The 14,582-nt window shown below is 36.1% G+C and overlaps 1 protein-coding gene across 1 annotated transcript in view; it reads left to right on the top strand.

Moving 5' to 3' along the window:
* The window catches only part of NDFIP2 (Nedd4 family interacting protein 2), a 46,288-nt gene that overhangs the window by 15,117 nt on the left and 16,589 nt on the right, over window positions 1-14,582 (top strand). The window contains exons 2-4 of the mRNA XM_061358965.1: window positions 3,300-3,459; window positions 4,914-5,041; window positions 11,689-11,776. Coding sequence (XP_061214949.1) covers window positions 3,300-3,459; window positions 4,914-5,041; window positions 11,689-11,776 — 376 coding nt within the window. The remainder of the gene's footprint in view (window positions 1-3,299; window positions 3,460-4,913; window positions 5,042-11,688; window positions 11,777-14,582) is intronic.

Here is a 14,582-nt window from a genome sequence, read left to right as displayed (position 1 = left end):
AAGAAATTATTAATAATTTATTTCATATATATATATGAATAAAGATTGCTGTATTTTCCACAGTATTTTGGTGCTGAAAGGTCTGACATTATTTTAACTTCTGGAGTGGAAGTGAATCCTTGTTTTATGGAGCTTTTACTTGGAAAGAAACTGAAGATAATATGGGGTGGAAATCATATGAAGGAAGTGAGTATTTCTTTCCTTTACTGTATGCTCTTTAGTAGTCAACATGAGATTTTGAGTCATTGGTGGCAGAGGGCCATCGCTCCTTGATTGAACTTTGAATTTTAAGTGTCCAAACATAGATATATATTGAATATGAGCATCATGACTTTTGAGCCTCAGTGTGCTCTAGTTTGAGGGCTGTGAAAGCTGGGACTGAAATACTTGTATAAACAGTTTAAGTATACTGTCTGTTAATGAAATGTTCCCTTTTTTTTAATTGTAAAGCTTCATATAGTCAGCCAGATGCCCTGAGTGTAGAGTAAGATGTGAAGGCAGAAGATGTCTTTGTGTCCTGCTATTAAAATGTGAGGGGGGGTCAGGGGAAGGCACTAATTTACAGCTGTTTCAAGTTTAATAGGTCCTGGCAGTTGTTTTGACTGTAATCTGGGCAAAAGCATCTGTATTACTTGCTGCTGTGTAATGGTTCATTGGGGGGCTGGTAGGATAAACTGCAAATTCTTGTTAGTCCTTTAATTTAAAAAGTGGGCAAAATAGTAAGTATTGGGGGGAGGGAAAATCTTAACATTAAAATATAGAAATAGTATCTTAAGTGCTGTTTCAGGTAACATTTATGTACGTAGCATAAGTAATTCTTTGAAGCAGACGTTTTCTGTTCTCTTTTGAGTGTTTTTAGCTTGGTTTCTATGGCAATGAAACCTGTTCAGAGTGTCAGTCTGCTTCTTCCCCTTTCTCTAAAAATAACTTCTAAATTTACCAGCCTGTATAAGCCAAAATTAAATGGGAAGGGGGAGGCTCAAAGGTAGTTGGATTCCTACTGGTTTCCAGCAAACTGGTGACTGCTCAGAGGAAAGTCAGTGCCCTGTGAAGACAAGGCTGAGTTGTAACAAGACAAAAGGATATAACCTGCTGTCTACCCTGCTGGCACAGGCACAGTTTCCAGTTCTCTGGGCAAGTTTTGCTGTGGTTGTGGGGTTTTGTTGTTTTGGTTTGGTTTTTACCCCAGTGGACTCCCTCAAGATGAGCTGAACTTGCTGCCTTGAGGAGAGAACAGGGCACTTGAGTGAGAACTATTAAAAAGTTGGTCTATATTAATGGAACTACCTGTGTGTTATTCCAACTGTAAACACTAAAGCTGCTTAATCCATTTCTTGTGTTTTTTTACAACAGGATATTCTGTAAGAAGTCACATTTTTAACTTGCAGCGTTAGGATAGCCTTGATGCCTTTCAGAATTTTCAAAAGGTCTGTACAGTAAAGACAGGATAAATAGAGATGCTTGGTCCCTAAATATGATCAAGCGTTAGGTAAAGATAATATGACTCATCTTTACATTTATGTTTACAAAATAAAGACCCTTTGAGTGCACTAGAGGACATAACGGGACTATTTTGTATGGAACCCTTAGGATGGAATTTTTATGTTTTATAATTGCAATGCTATAACCATTAAATGACTTGTTAACTTAGTTTTTGAAGACAAAAAGCATGTAGTTTTCCCATCCTCATGTTACCTCCATCATTTGTAACTGTCCTGAAATTACTGATCATTTGGAGAAAAGCAACTTTCAAGAAAGCATGTAGGAGACACAAAATTAATTTCCTCTGTAATGGCAAAATGGGTTTTGAGCAGAAGTATGCTCTTTGAGCACACCCACTGCTGTGGGTCTCTCAGTGTCTTCAGGATACTGACAGCAGCTACTACAGCTTGGAAGGGAAAAAATGTTGCAGTGATTGAAGTGGAGTGCAGAAGGAGAGGAAGAATGGAGTTAAGAGACAGAAATCCATTAACTAGGCTTTACTTCCTGTACTCATAGACCAGGTCACTGTGGTGGGTTTGCCAAAGCAACCCACACATCCCAAATGAGGGTGGGTTTACCAGCCATTAGTGTACAAGTACAGCAGCAATGTTCTGCTGTCTCTTTGCTACTCAGTTGACAGTTTTAGTTGAAAGTGGTTTGATTTTGGCAATATCCATTGCAACGTTAGATATTTTCTTGTGCATGATTGTACTTAATTTAGAACCATAACATTGATAGCTCTAAAGTTGTTTTTTTGACCTGCTCAGCCTTTTTAGTGTTTTGTATTCTCGCTTGCTTTCTGTGTCCCTAAATGTATTAGGTTATTTTCAAGTGGTTTTGTGTTCTTTGGCCTTAACTGCTCTAAATGTCTATATGTATTTCTCATGTCATTATTTCTTCTGGATTACTGATTAGCCATTACATTACCTGATTGCTCAGTACCCAGAACTACTCAATAGCCCCTATCAGTTCCATTGAAGGTGACATCTTCTTAATAATATAATAAACACTTTAATCTTTAAACTGTAGCTCTTTGAATACTGTGTTTGGAGGGAGTCCTGAAAAAGACAAAAAATGCTTTAGCAAGTAGCTTTATTACTCAGTCTAATTTGACACACTTAAGGAGGAGAGTGTCGTAGAAGACATAGGAAAATCACATAAAGTTGTTCTATTGCTAACTTCTTTTGAAGCATTTTCTGTTTTCTTGTACTGTATTTTTAATTTACCTGCCTACTATTGAAAGGTCTTCTATGCATGTAATTCTTGCTGTTATCCTTAATATTTCATTATTCATTTTGCTTTAAAGGTTCTTGATAAAACTTCTTATGGCTAATGAGTAACAGGAGTCTTTTCTTTTTCTCCATTTATTCACTGCTTCCTTTGTCATGAGGTTGTGACTTGTCTTTGGGGCGTTGGAGACTTAACAGCAGGCAACATCAATACACATTTTATGAACATATTTTAGAAAAAATGCAGTGGTGTTAAAATATTAACGTAATATAAAGTATTTTATAGGCAGCATTTTTCCATGTGGTAAACATTAAACCCCCTAGATTTTGAAGACTCTGAAATCACTGGTGAGAAGATACTTAGTTCGGGGATGGAAGTGGGGAGGTGGGAAAGTCAGTTAAGATAATTTTTAGTTGTTTGCTTAAAGGGATTTAACTGGGCTACTTAAAGTAGTCACCTGCTGTTTTGTAAATGTTTGTTTTTTGAAGAGTAAGCTTCTCTCCTTTTGAAGATGTTTCTGCACATACTGGGTTGTCATGGAAAGTATTCCCTGAATATGTCTGAAATTTGTGTGTTTTTCTTCTAAGCTTCACAATGAGGATGACCCCCCAGAGCCTTCAGCAGCTGAGCAGCCATCCACGTCTACAACAGAGACTGCACAAACACCCCAGACAGCAGCCTTATCTGAAGCAGATACTTCCCCTCCACCGTACTGTAGCATAGCTGTAGAAGCAGCTGCAACCTCAGGTATTTTTTTACATAGCTGCTTGTCAGGGAGGGGTGTGTATGAATCAGAGCTTGGTTCAAAGTGGTATGATGCCACGGCATGGTTTTTGGTGGCGTGTTTTCTTTTTTTTCCCTGTATGCACACAGTTGCAGCAAAAAGCTCTGCTTTTATGCACAGTCCTTTGTCTAGTTATTTCAAAAGAAGCACACTACTAAATTGTGGTGATTGTTCCAAATTAGTAGGCTAAATGGATGTTCATTAATTAATGTAATAGGTTTTATTTAAGCCTGCGAGTAGTTCAGTTCCATATTTAATCTACATCTTTGATTAGTGGTCCATTATTAGACCTCAGTAGCAATTACCATCAAAACCCCAAACCAGCAAAGCACTGAATTGTCAAAACTCAAACTTCTTAAGTGCATGCCATCGGTTGTTGAGAATATTGCAATGAAAAGATTCATTTTGCTTTAAAGGCTCTTGATAAAACTTCTTGTGGAAAATGAGTAACAGGAGTTCTTCTCCATTTATTCACTGCTTCCTTTGTCATGAGGTTGAGACTTTACAGGAGGCAACATCGAAGTCCCTGTTCAGGAAATTTGCTTGAATTTGCCTCTCCCATGTGCCAGATAAATATTTTAGAAGTAATCTCCAACCTAATTGTTTTTCATGTTGATTAAAGAAGCAGTTTCCTACCCCTGTTCTTTGAGGCAGTGTTTGCAAGTTTAAAGCATAGCTATGCAGAACTATCTCTATGTATAACATCCTTGTGTTGGTGTGCTGACAAATCTCTTACCAAGTGACCTCTGTTGACATATCTTTATCATGTAAGCACTCTTGTTACAGCCTACTGCTAGCTGTAGGAGAAAGCTCAAGGTGTATTTTAAATAGTTCTAATATTTTGTTAATAATTCTAATCTCTATGATGATGTTCTCCTATTTCAATATATAAGAATGAATTCTGTGGTCCCTTTTGATAAAAGGAACTTTTCTAAAAGAGTGTGGTGAAATTGAAATCTTGGAAAAACTGATTTTCACAGAACTTGAGTTACTAAGAAAGCCATTTTTATACAGCATGATTATTACTGGACTTAAGTAACTAGTTGATGTTGACAATTAAAAGCATTTTCTGGAATATTTCTCTGCATGTCTTTTGTATGATTTGGAAAAACGCTGTCGGTTGGAATGCTTAGGGATATAACTGTCTTTTTTCCATAAATTTGTTGGCTCTATGCAGCATCTAGGTTAAGGTTCCTGCCTTAACCTAACAACTAAAAGCACCATAAAACCATTCACTATTTTATTTCATTAAAATTTGGGTTTGGTTTTTTTTATTTAAAGGAACTTGAAATACAAATCTCAATTTCAGCCTCTTGAAAAAAAATTTTGTTAAAGCTCAGTAATTACGGGCATATAAAATTTAATATTTTTGACATCTTTCTGGCTTAAAAATGCATTATTTCTTTATTTTGAACAGAAACACACAATGAATTTTATCCTGTACCACCTCCATACAGTGTAGCTACCTCTCTTCCTACTTACGATGAAGCAGAGAAGGCCAAAGCTGCAGCAATGGCTGCTGCTGCAGCAGAAGTTGCCCAGCGAGTAAGTCATAAAGTTCTGCTTTATTTCAGTTTTGTGAAATGTTAGGCTAATCTATTTCTAACAAATAACCTATTTATTAAAATAATAGTGGTCTGGTGATTTAAATGTTTTGGATGCTTAAGTTTTGTATAGATAGTGCAAATTAATTGTAAAGTGTTATGAAAAGTGTATAGTTTCACTCCTTTCTGAGGCATAGCTTGTGTCTAAACAGCTTTAAAAGCCAAATTTTTCCCTGGTTTTAATAGTTTGTCCAGTATTTTGTCATCTTTTATTTAAGTAGTCTTTGCTAATGTTACTTTGTTGACTTATTGCTCATATTTAGGGTTTCAGATGTTAAAAAAAAGCCCAAAACCAACCAAACAAAAAACAAAACAAAAACCCTCCACAAACCAAAACCACCCCAAATTAGAAAGGAAGGAGAAATATAACAGTCTGGAAGGGGCAAAGCCCCAGTTAATGTAGATCTTCTTAAAAGGATCCATAAAGGCACTGACACTGAAGTTCAGAGAAATGTTCCAAGTACTTAAAAAACCCAACACAACCCCACACACACACTATGAATTATGCTAAACACTAAATTAAGTAATAGGTATATATTCAGTGTTTATAGCTTTATAAGAATGAACATTATAAAGAATACAGTCTTCAAAATAGGAAATTGGTATTGCAATTAGTGGCAAACGTTAGCTTTGTAGGCAAAGTTCTTCCCTTTTTTCTCCCAAGTTTTGGAATATGGAAATTCTGCTGTTTGATAGTATTGGGTATAATATACTACACCCAAATTAGGCATCCAGTGCTTTCATTAAAATTCTCCACCTTGAGATCAAATGTGACTGCATTTGAGATCCATTTAAAATCTTATTAATTACAGTGTGCTTGTGACTGTCGAAAAAAATTCTGCTCACTCAGCGGGAGGCTGTTCCTTCCTTGGCTGCTGTGCAGTAATCACAGTGCACAGCACTCACTCTAAGGTATGCACAGCTAAAGTTAAATTGGATTTGTGTATCATCGCCAGTGAAGGCAAATGTGTTTACTGAATGCAGTAGGGAACCAGAGACATTTAAATGGTTACTTGCCAAGTTTCTGCTATGAGGTGATGATATCCAAATGTAACCTTTTAACTGCTTTAATAGGAGCATGGGTTCTATGTAGTCTGTCTTTACTGTTTATCTATAAAAACCCCTGCTGAAATGCTGGTCTGAATGGAACACTTAACCTGAAATGATGAACCTTGAAACTTACTTGGAACATAGCCTAAACCTTAACTTTAAGGGTACCATTACCAGTCCTGTGACGCTTCAGACAGCTCATGTGCAACTCCCTCGCAAGATTCTTGTTGCTTTAAACTTTGTGCATCTAGAACCCTATAAGATGGAAGTCTCAGACCTGCAAGCAGTCTTCCTTGACCTGAATTTCATAAGGAAAATCAAAATCAAGGACAATTAAGCAAAAACCCAAAACAAACCAAAAAAGGACAATAACTCTGAACCTCTAGAGTTTATGTGTTGTGGGAAGACAGTCTGGGTTTGGTTGTGCAAGAAGCTAACTGGCTCAAAGTGAATACAGAGGTCAGAGAGGATGGGTGTAAGTCCAAATAAGAAAAGACAAAGGTGAATGGAGAGCATTGTTATGGAGGGAGTACACAGAGATTTAAGTGGGAAGCAGGAGGGAGGGGACTGTGACTGGTGGAGAAAGAAACCCAAGTGGGGACAAAATGGGTTACTTACTAGGAAAGGAGCTGAAACTGGTGTGTGAGAGAAGAGATTTAGGGAAGGAGAGGAACATGGAGTTAAGAGGCAAGAGAGTTGAATATGGTGACAAAGTGAGAAATAAACTTTTTTATAGTCTGCTTTTCCAAAACATATGGTAGAACTTGACATCCAAGTACTAGGTGCTGACGCCTCAAGGATTTTGCTCACTTGAGAAAAATCAGTAGGAGCACACCATCATTCTCCCAAAGCAGGGCTTGGCTAAGAAGTTACAGACTTACGGCAGTACTTAGTATCAGAAGTCCACTCAGTGTACTGAACAGTTACATCCTGCTGGAAGCTAAAGATCTCAAGTTTGGTAGAGTTTCTGCTCAGTTTGCTTCTGTGGATTTTTTTTTTTGTTGTTGTTGTTGTTTTGTTTTGTTTTGGTTTTTTTTTTTAAGCATATGGATGCACACACATAAAGTGTAGTAAAGAAATAGCGTTAAGGTTGCAAAGCTGAGATTTGTGAAAAAAGAAACGCTGAAGTTGCGTTCCAGTTTCATAAATGATATTAAAATTATGTGCCAACGTAGTTTTAATTAATGCCATTTTAATTACCACATGATGCTGCCATAAAATATCTGCCTTATTTAATTCCTCTGATGGATTTACACTAGGGTGGATTAAGGCTGTGTATAATAAGACTGTCTTCATCTGGCAGATGACTGGATTAAAAAAAGTGTCATATTATGGTTAGAGTGGTGGCTTGCCATCTTGAGCAGAAGGATTTTGATCCTTAGCTCTGAATACCCATGGAGGAGCAGTTAAGTGACTTAAACTTTGCCTGCTGGTATGTAGTTGATTGTTTTCTCAGTTTCATTGTCATGGAGATCACAAGCAGTGACAGCTGGAGGCAGTATCTGACTTGTGTGTTATCTACATTGCAAAACATAAAGGTTATAATTTTTTGAGTTTTATTTTCAGCCTCATGAAACCAGTGCTCTTAAGAATGTGAACTCTGCTGTGCTTACCTCTTCACTACAATAATGTGAACAGCTGGAAAAGGTTAATTGTCCTTATGTTACCTTGAGTAATACATGAAGCTGATAATTGTTTCATGATATAATCCAAAGTGTGCAGTAAAGAAGGCAAAAACCTCATTGAGCAAAAGAGAAGAAAATGATATAAAAAGGCAGACGTTTAATAAACAGCCTTTTTTTTTTTTTTTTCTCCTGGATCAAGTAGGGATCTTAAAAAGCATCAATGTGATCATATTAAAGATATGTCTTCATCATAAGCCCTACATTACAGATTGTATGAGCAATCTAAACATTTACCAAAACTTTTAGTACTTGTTTTTGTAGTTCTTTGTGTAGCTTGTCTTACAAGAATGGATTGTATATAAACATTTATTTCAAATGCTCCCAGATAGCTCAGTGCATCAAAGAAATTGTAGCAGTCTTATGTCATCAGTTAGTTACCTTGGCTTTCAGTGTTTTCCTTCAAATTCTCAAGGTCAGTTTTGAAAGGTCAATTAACATGGGCAAAAGTATTGCTAACAGTTAAATGACTTATTTGTATGTTGTAATGGATGGCTTTTACTTAATGCTTTTCAGTTGCATTTGTCTTATGTTTTTCTGTTTTTGCATGCTTAGCATGCCCAGTTTAGGGAGTATAAGAGTCTGTTTGATGAAATATTCCTCAGTCGTCCAGAGGTATGGTATAGTTCTCTCTAGTTTCGACTTTAACTATGAATTTTCCTGCTGGCAAACAAATGCTTCTGGGGTTCATTGTGCCTTTCTCCCACCACTATTAACTCTATATTGTTTTGTATGCTGAATGGGGTTTGAGTAATTTGACCCTTTCCTCACAAGTTTTTCTCTGTAAATCCACTCCATTGAAAAGAGTTATGTCAGTCTAGTTATCCAAGGGGTTCCTGAAAACTTGGGTTCTTTACTTAATTAAAAATAGTTTTGTCTCACTGTACACCCTGCTAGGTTTCAACTTGAAAGAAGTTAAAAAGCATTTGAGGGAGAGTCCTCTTTTTTTCAGAATACTACAGAGAGAGCACTATAGTTTCAGAAGAGTTAATAGGTTTGACTTTAGGAGATGATGTGTTTCATTTGATGTTCTTTTCCTTAGAGCAGTTACTCTGTGTGACACGCCATTTATGTTGGTAATGTATTTTCGTGTTTCAATCTTTCTCTGGTCATAGAAACAGCAAGTTTTCTGTTCATACAGATCTCAGCATATTTAGCAAATAAGAAATACTGCTTATGATCCTTAACCTGGCTAAATTTGTCAAAAATCAATATGAGATACTGAAACAATATAATGTATTTTATGAATGTGTGTTTCTTTATATGACATTCTTCTAATTCAAAAGAAATATATAATTATTCTCATTGATAAAAATATCCCTAATAAAATTATTACTGTGGAATTGTACGTGGTTCTGAGCATCGGCAGAGAGGACAATCATTCTTCACTATTTTCCTCTATGAATGGTGGCAAACAATTATATTTTAAAGAAAGACTGGGGCAGTTGACACCAGCTAGATCATATGAGAGCACTGTGAAAGGCAATATTAGAGGGGCTTGAGCAGTGGCCAGTTAGTGTCTTCCATCTATGGGACTGATCATAAAACTATATAACACTAAATCATATAGATAGAGGTTGAACAGGATTTAAGCGCAGGAAACAATTTATGATACTTTTCGTATGCCAATTTTTGGAGACAGTAAACAGAACTCAGTTTAATACAGTTTCCTTTTGACGCGGACTGTGATAAATTATAACTTGCTCACACTTACTACACGAGTGCCTACTTGCAAATGTCTGCTCGCATGTCTGTGGGATGTACATTGACCTGTGTTCCTCACATGTGTAAGCCTTAAAGAAACCTGTGCATATAGAGAAACCTGCTAAACTTGTTATTGTAGTTAAGCAAAATTTTCTGAAGCAACATTTTGCATGGAGCATAGTTCAATAATTGGTTTGGAAATGCCAGTATGAACGGTTCTGTAGTTAGCAGTTTAAAAAAAATAAAAAAATTATTTTAAATGGAGTTACGGGTTTTCACAGACCTTCTGCAGTTAAAATTCAATGTTTTTTTTTGTTGTCCTAACTTGAAAAAGGAATGTTTGTGACATATTTTAGAGATAAGCACATTAAAATGCAGCTTTTTGTTTAATGCATATTCAGCTCCCCCTTTTCTTCTGCCCCTCTTACTGCTTCCCGGTCTTGTGGCTGCAGCAGCATTTGATTAAATAAACAAATGCTTTCATAGTGACTTAAGATGACCATTTAGGGACATCTGGAATTATGTGGAGTTGAATTATAGCCCCTCAAGATTGTTGTTCAGCTGGCTTTTTGTACTTTCCTTGGAATTGTGTATGTTAATAGCAGTATTTTTAAAGTAAGTTTTCCAGTACAGAGTCTTGGCTAATTAGTCTGAAGTAAGAGCACAGCTGGAATTTCATGGCATGTTGCGAAGTTGGCTGCCTTGAGTTGGTACAGCTTGTTCTAGCATAATTGCTATACCCTTGTAAATTATTTTGCTGTGTTGACAAAGGTGAACATGTCAGTTATACGATAGAGCTTTAGATCAATGTGACTATTTAATGCCCTTTTAGTTATGAGCTTAATATACAAGGCGTCTCTGCCCATGGCAGGGGGGTTGGAGCTAGGTGATCTTATGGTCCTTTCCAACCATAACCACTCTATGATTCTATGATAACATTTGCCATAGTGACTAATAATGTGTTAAAATCAGAATTGCATCTTTTCAGTAGTAATTGTTTGCAATGGGTAAAATAACTAGATAAATCTCACTTGAACTGATTTCCCTTGATTTGATTTTTATTAATATGACATTTCTTCTCTTGATTCTCATACATTATGATTTACTGGAGAAAAATGGGAAAAGAATGTTACTCAGGAATGTTACTCAAGGTTTGTTTTGTTGTTTTTTGGGTTTCTTTTTTAAAGACCAGATTACTGCTGCTACTGACAGTATTACTTAACTTACATTGTTTTGATGTTCTTCATTTAAGCATAAAAATGGTGTGTTTCACTGGTTTTACAGTTTCCATCAAGCTCTCTTTAGTAGGTGCTGTCATCATGAAAACCTTTATGTTAGCCAGTTTACAGTTGCAGCAATCTTTTTAGTTATGCATGTAACTGCTTACCTAAGTAAGATCTGCCAAGTTCATTTGAAAAATCAAGTAGTGAGAAGGATAAACACCTCATACTTTCAGGATTTTAAGGTCGAGTATTTTGACACGATGGGTGAAATCTTTGGATCGTTTTGACTGACATCTTTCTTTGCTTTTGTTTAACCTTAACTCAAGTGCACTGTACTTCAGAATACTTTTAAGTGCTTTCAATGTTTTCGCGCCCTCTAGTGTCCTTAGAGGTTTTCTTTTTCTTTTTTTTTTTTTTTTTTTTTTTGTGGTTTATAGGGCAGTCAAATTGTTTGGTGTAGTGCTGTTCCATCAGCAATTTATTTTAAGATACTAGCCTTACTCTATATTTTGGGAAACATTAAAAGACTTTTCTGGCAGGAAAAAAATAGAACGTCCTATGCAATGACGAAAAAAAATACTTTGGCTGCATGTAAAGATATTTACAGTAAGAAGAGGTTTCTTTTGGTTTTGATTGTCAAAGTGCTCATATGAAATAATTTCTTGCTTAATTTGAAAATGAATAGGCAATATGTACATATCTTCTACAGAAACATACACAGAAAAATTTGGCTCTGATAAAATAAACAACAAATAAGTTTTGTTTTATCAATGCGAATTACTTTTCCTTTAAACCTCCTTGATGTGGACATGTTACAGAAATGTAAATTTTCTTCTTTTAGCTTTAGAAACATAATTAATACTTTAATCCTACAGATAGTTATTCTAAAATAAACTTTTCACTAAATTATCACTAACCTGTAAATCCAGGAAGAAGAGTATCCGCCACGGGATGATTTCAGTGATGCAGATCAGCTTAGAGTGGGCAATGATGGCATCTTCATGTTGGCATTTTTCAGTAAGTTATCGTGTATCCCAGATCTACTGAGGTATATCTTAATTGTACTTTTTTATTCTATGGAATATGAAAGATAGTTGCGGTAAATTGCATTAATGTACTGTAATGAATGGAATTTTTTTTTTTTTTACCTGTACACAGATATAAATGCTTCCTGTTCCAGATTTAGCAAATATATTGCACTTTTTTTCTGTGGTATCTGCCACAGATAAGGGAACAAAGTAAAATCATATAAATGTTTTGAGGCATAGCAAGGCTGCACTGTTACCTATGAATTGGGGATTTCTTGCATCTTCTAGTTGGACTACCAACTTGAATTAAAGGCTGGATCACAGAAATCTGACAATTGATGTTTTAAGGCCGGGGGAGGGGGAAAGAGTGTGCCATATAAAGTTGCTGGTGCTACTGCAGAGAATTAAATAGTTGTGGGTGGATTTTTGGAACAAATCCAGCCATGCCCATTTTCAGGTTGAGCTAACTACTATCATATGAAAATGTCTTTGGTAATGTCCGATTACAACCAGCCTACATGTAACACTTCTTCAGGTACTGTGTGTTTACTGTGCATGTTTTGTAAGTTATGTACTGCATTGAGCAAGGTTAAATTTAGCCACTATTAGTTGCTTCTAGAAAGAAGCTGCTTCTGTTTTGCTGATTGCGTATTTCTTTGTAATTTCTGAGGATATTTTCCCTTTATGAAATAAATGTGTTTGGCAGCCTGGATGGAAGCCAGGGATGGTGTAAAGGATGTAGCTTTTAAGTATTCATCAAAATGAAAGCTGATTGAGACGCACTGAAATCTCCTTTGTGTCCTTCAACATAGATCTTACCTTAGTTCTTTCTTTATTGTCTTTCACAGCCTCTTTATTTAACTGTTACAGGTGAAGGTTACAGAACTTTAGCATAAAGCTTTTTTTCATATTGGCCTATGGTGTACTGGGACAACGGGTGCTTGCATCCTCGAATAAAAATATGTGTCTACCTCTCATAACAAATACATAAATACATGTATAGGGTAACAAATGAGTTTTATAGTTTGAGCTCTTTCTGTAGTTGAACCATAGAAAGTGTATATAATCTTGTGTCAAAGGCAGGTATGGCTTCATTTCTTTTTCCCTTTTTTCACCTTCACTATGTGCTATAACTTTTTGTGTTTAACCTGTTTAGGTTCTGCATTGTCTAAACTTGTTCTTGCTTTTAAATCCTGGTTCAGACTTTCATTAGCACTGTGCTTGGAGGTCAAGTGCGTTGTTGGCTCTAACGTGTTTTAAGTTCATAAAATCAGTTTTCCAAAACTATGTGCGCAAAACATTGTGTTCACCTTCAAGAGTGCAGGCATTTACTTGGATAAACTGATAACTTTCTCTTCAAATAGCTGTTTAGCTGAGACTACACAGAGCACTGCTTTTACACATTTAACAAAATACTTTGTAGATTTTTTTTTAAATTATTCTGAAATTGTTACTGCAAACTTTGCTTGCCTATGAATGAAATGTATAAAATGAGTGCTTACACATTGTAAGATACTTATGGAGTTGTATGTATAATTTGGATCTGTGTTGGCTGTTGTGGATGCAGGTTACATATGGAAATTGAGAAAATTTACTTGTTGTTTGTGTTCATGGTATGAGTTCACAAAAAACCTGAGCACTTAGCTGTACTATTAATTTTTAGTAGCTTCTCTTAGGGAAACTTCAGAACTAACTGGAAAATGAGCTTAACTTCAGTAGAGTAGATCATAAGTAATGGGCGATGTATTCCTGTCCCTCTAATAAGGAGATGAAACCCTTTGTTAAGTCGATGTATGTAGAATTAAGAGAGCAAGAATTAAAATGAAATTTACAGTATGGTTATATTTTGGGTTGCTTTTTCAAGGTGGGATATGTTTAAATGCTGCAAGTAGAAGTGGCACATCACAGCCTAGAGTAAGCTCCCTCAGTTAAAAGTGCAGAAGAACAGTGTCAGAAACTGTTGTCTAGTGAGAAAAGCGTGGAATGAATGACTTGTTCCAGATGTGCTCTCCCACCTCCTCCTGTGAGTGACTGTTGTGTACAGCACTGATAGATTCTGGGGGGAGGGCTGGTGCAGGGTCAGGCTGCCTTTGTTTTAAACATAACATAATGAAGCTATCATTTTTTTTATTACATTTTATTCAGTTGAAGTATAATAAAATAAAACTTTTTGCTGAGCTTATCTGTATATTGCACCTTGGTCTAGTGGGAGGTGTCCCTGCCGATGGCAGGGGTGTTGGAACTAGATGACCTGTAAGGTCCTTTCTAACCCAAACTATTCTACGAGTATTGCAATCAACTCGTGGTATGTAGCTACCATCTAGTGGTAGCTGCCCAACTTGCATGAAATTGCTGTCTTGAGGCCATCTAGTGGCCACATTTGTTTGTTTGGGGGTTTTGTTTGCTTTAGGAGCTACGTGCATGAGAGTTACAAACGTATTTCCCATCTAAGTTATAAAGTACTGCTCTGTTGAGCATAACTAAATAGCATGAGCCAATATAAAGAATCAAAGCCCTTCACATGAACAAGTGGAGTTTTTCCTTTAGCATTCGATTCAGAAACTTTAGAAAAGATTAAAAAACAACCTATTTTATGTCCTTCACATGAACAAGTGGAGTTTTTCCTTTAGCATTTGATTCAGAAACTTTAGAAAAGATTAGAAAACAACCTATTTTATTTCTTATATATGGTAAAATCACATATCTAAGAAATCAGTGTTGCTCATAAAATCAGGGATTATGTTGACAAGCAAAGAATCTGCTCTGTAATGGTCAGGGCTGGTGCTTGTCCATTT

Source organism: Neopsephotus bourkii, unplaced genomic scaffold (genome assembly GCF_033783945.1).
Source record: "Neopsephotus bourkii isolate Nb327-2 ecotype Australia unplaced genomic scaffold, CSIRO-AGI_Nbou_v1 NB_960, whole genome shotgun sequence".
Classification (NCBI taxonomy): Eukaryota; Metazoa; Chordata; class Aves; order Psittaciformes; family Psittacidae; genus Neopsephotus; species Neopsephotus bourkii.
This window is presented reverse-complemented; position numbering and strand designations above follow the sequence as displayed.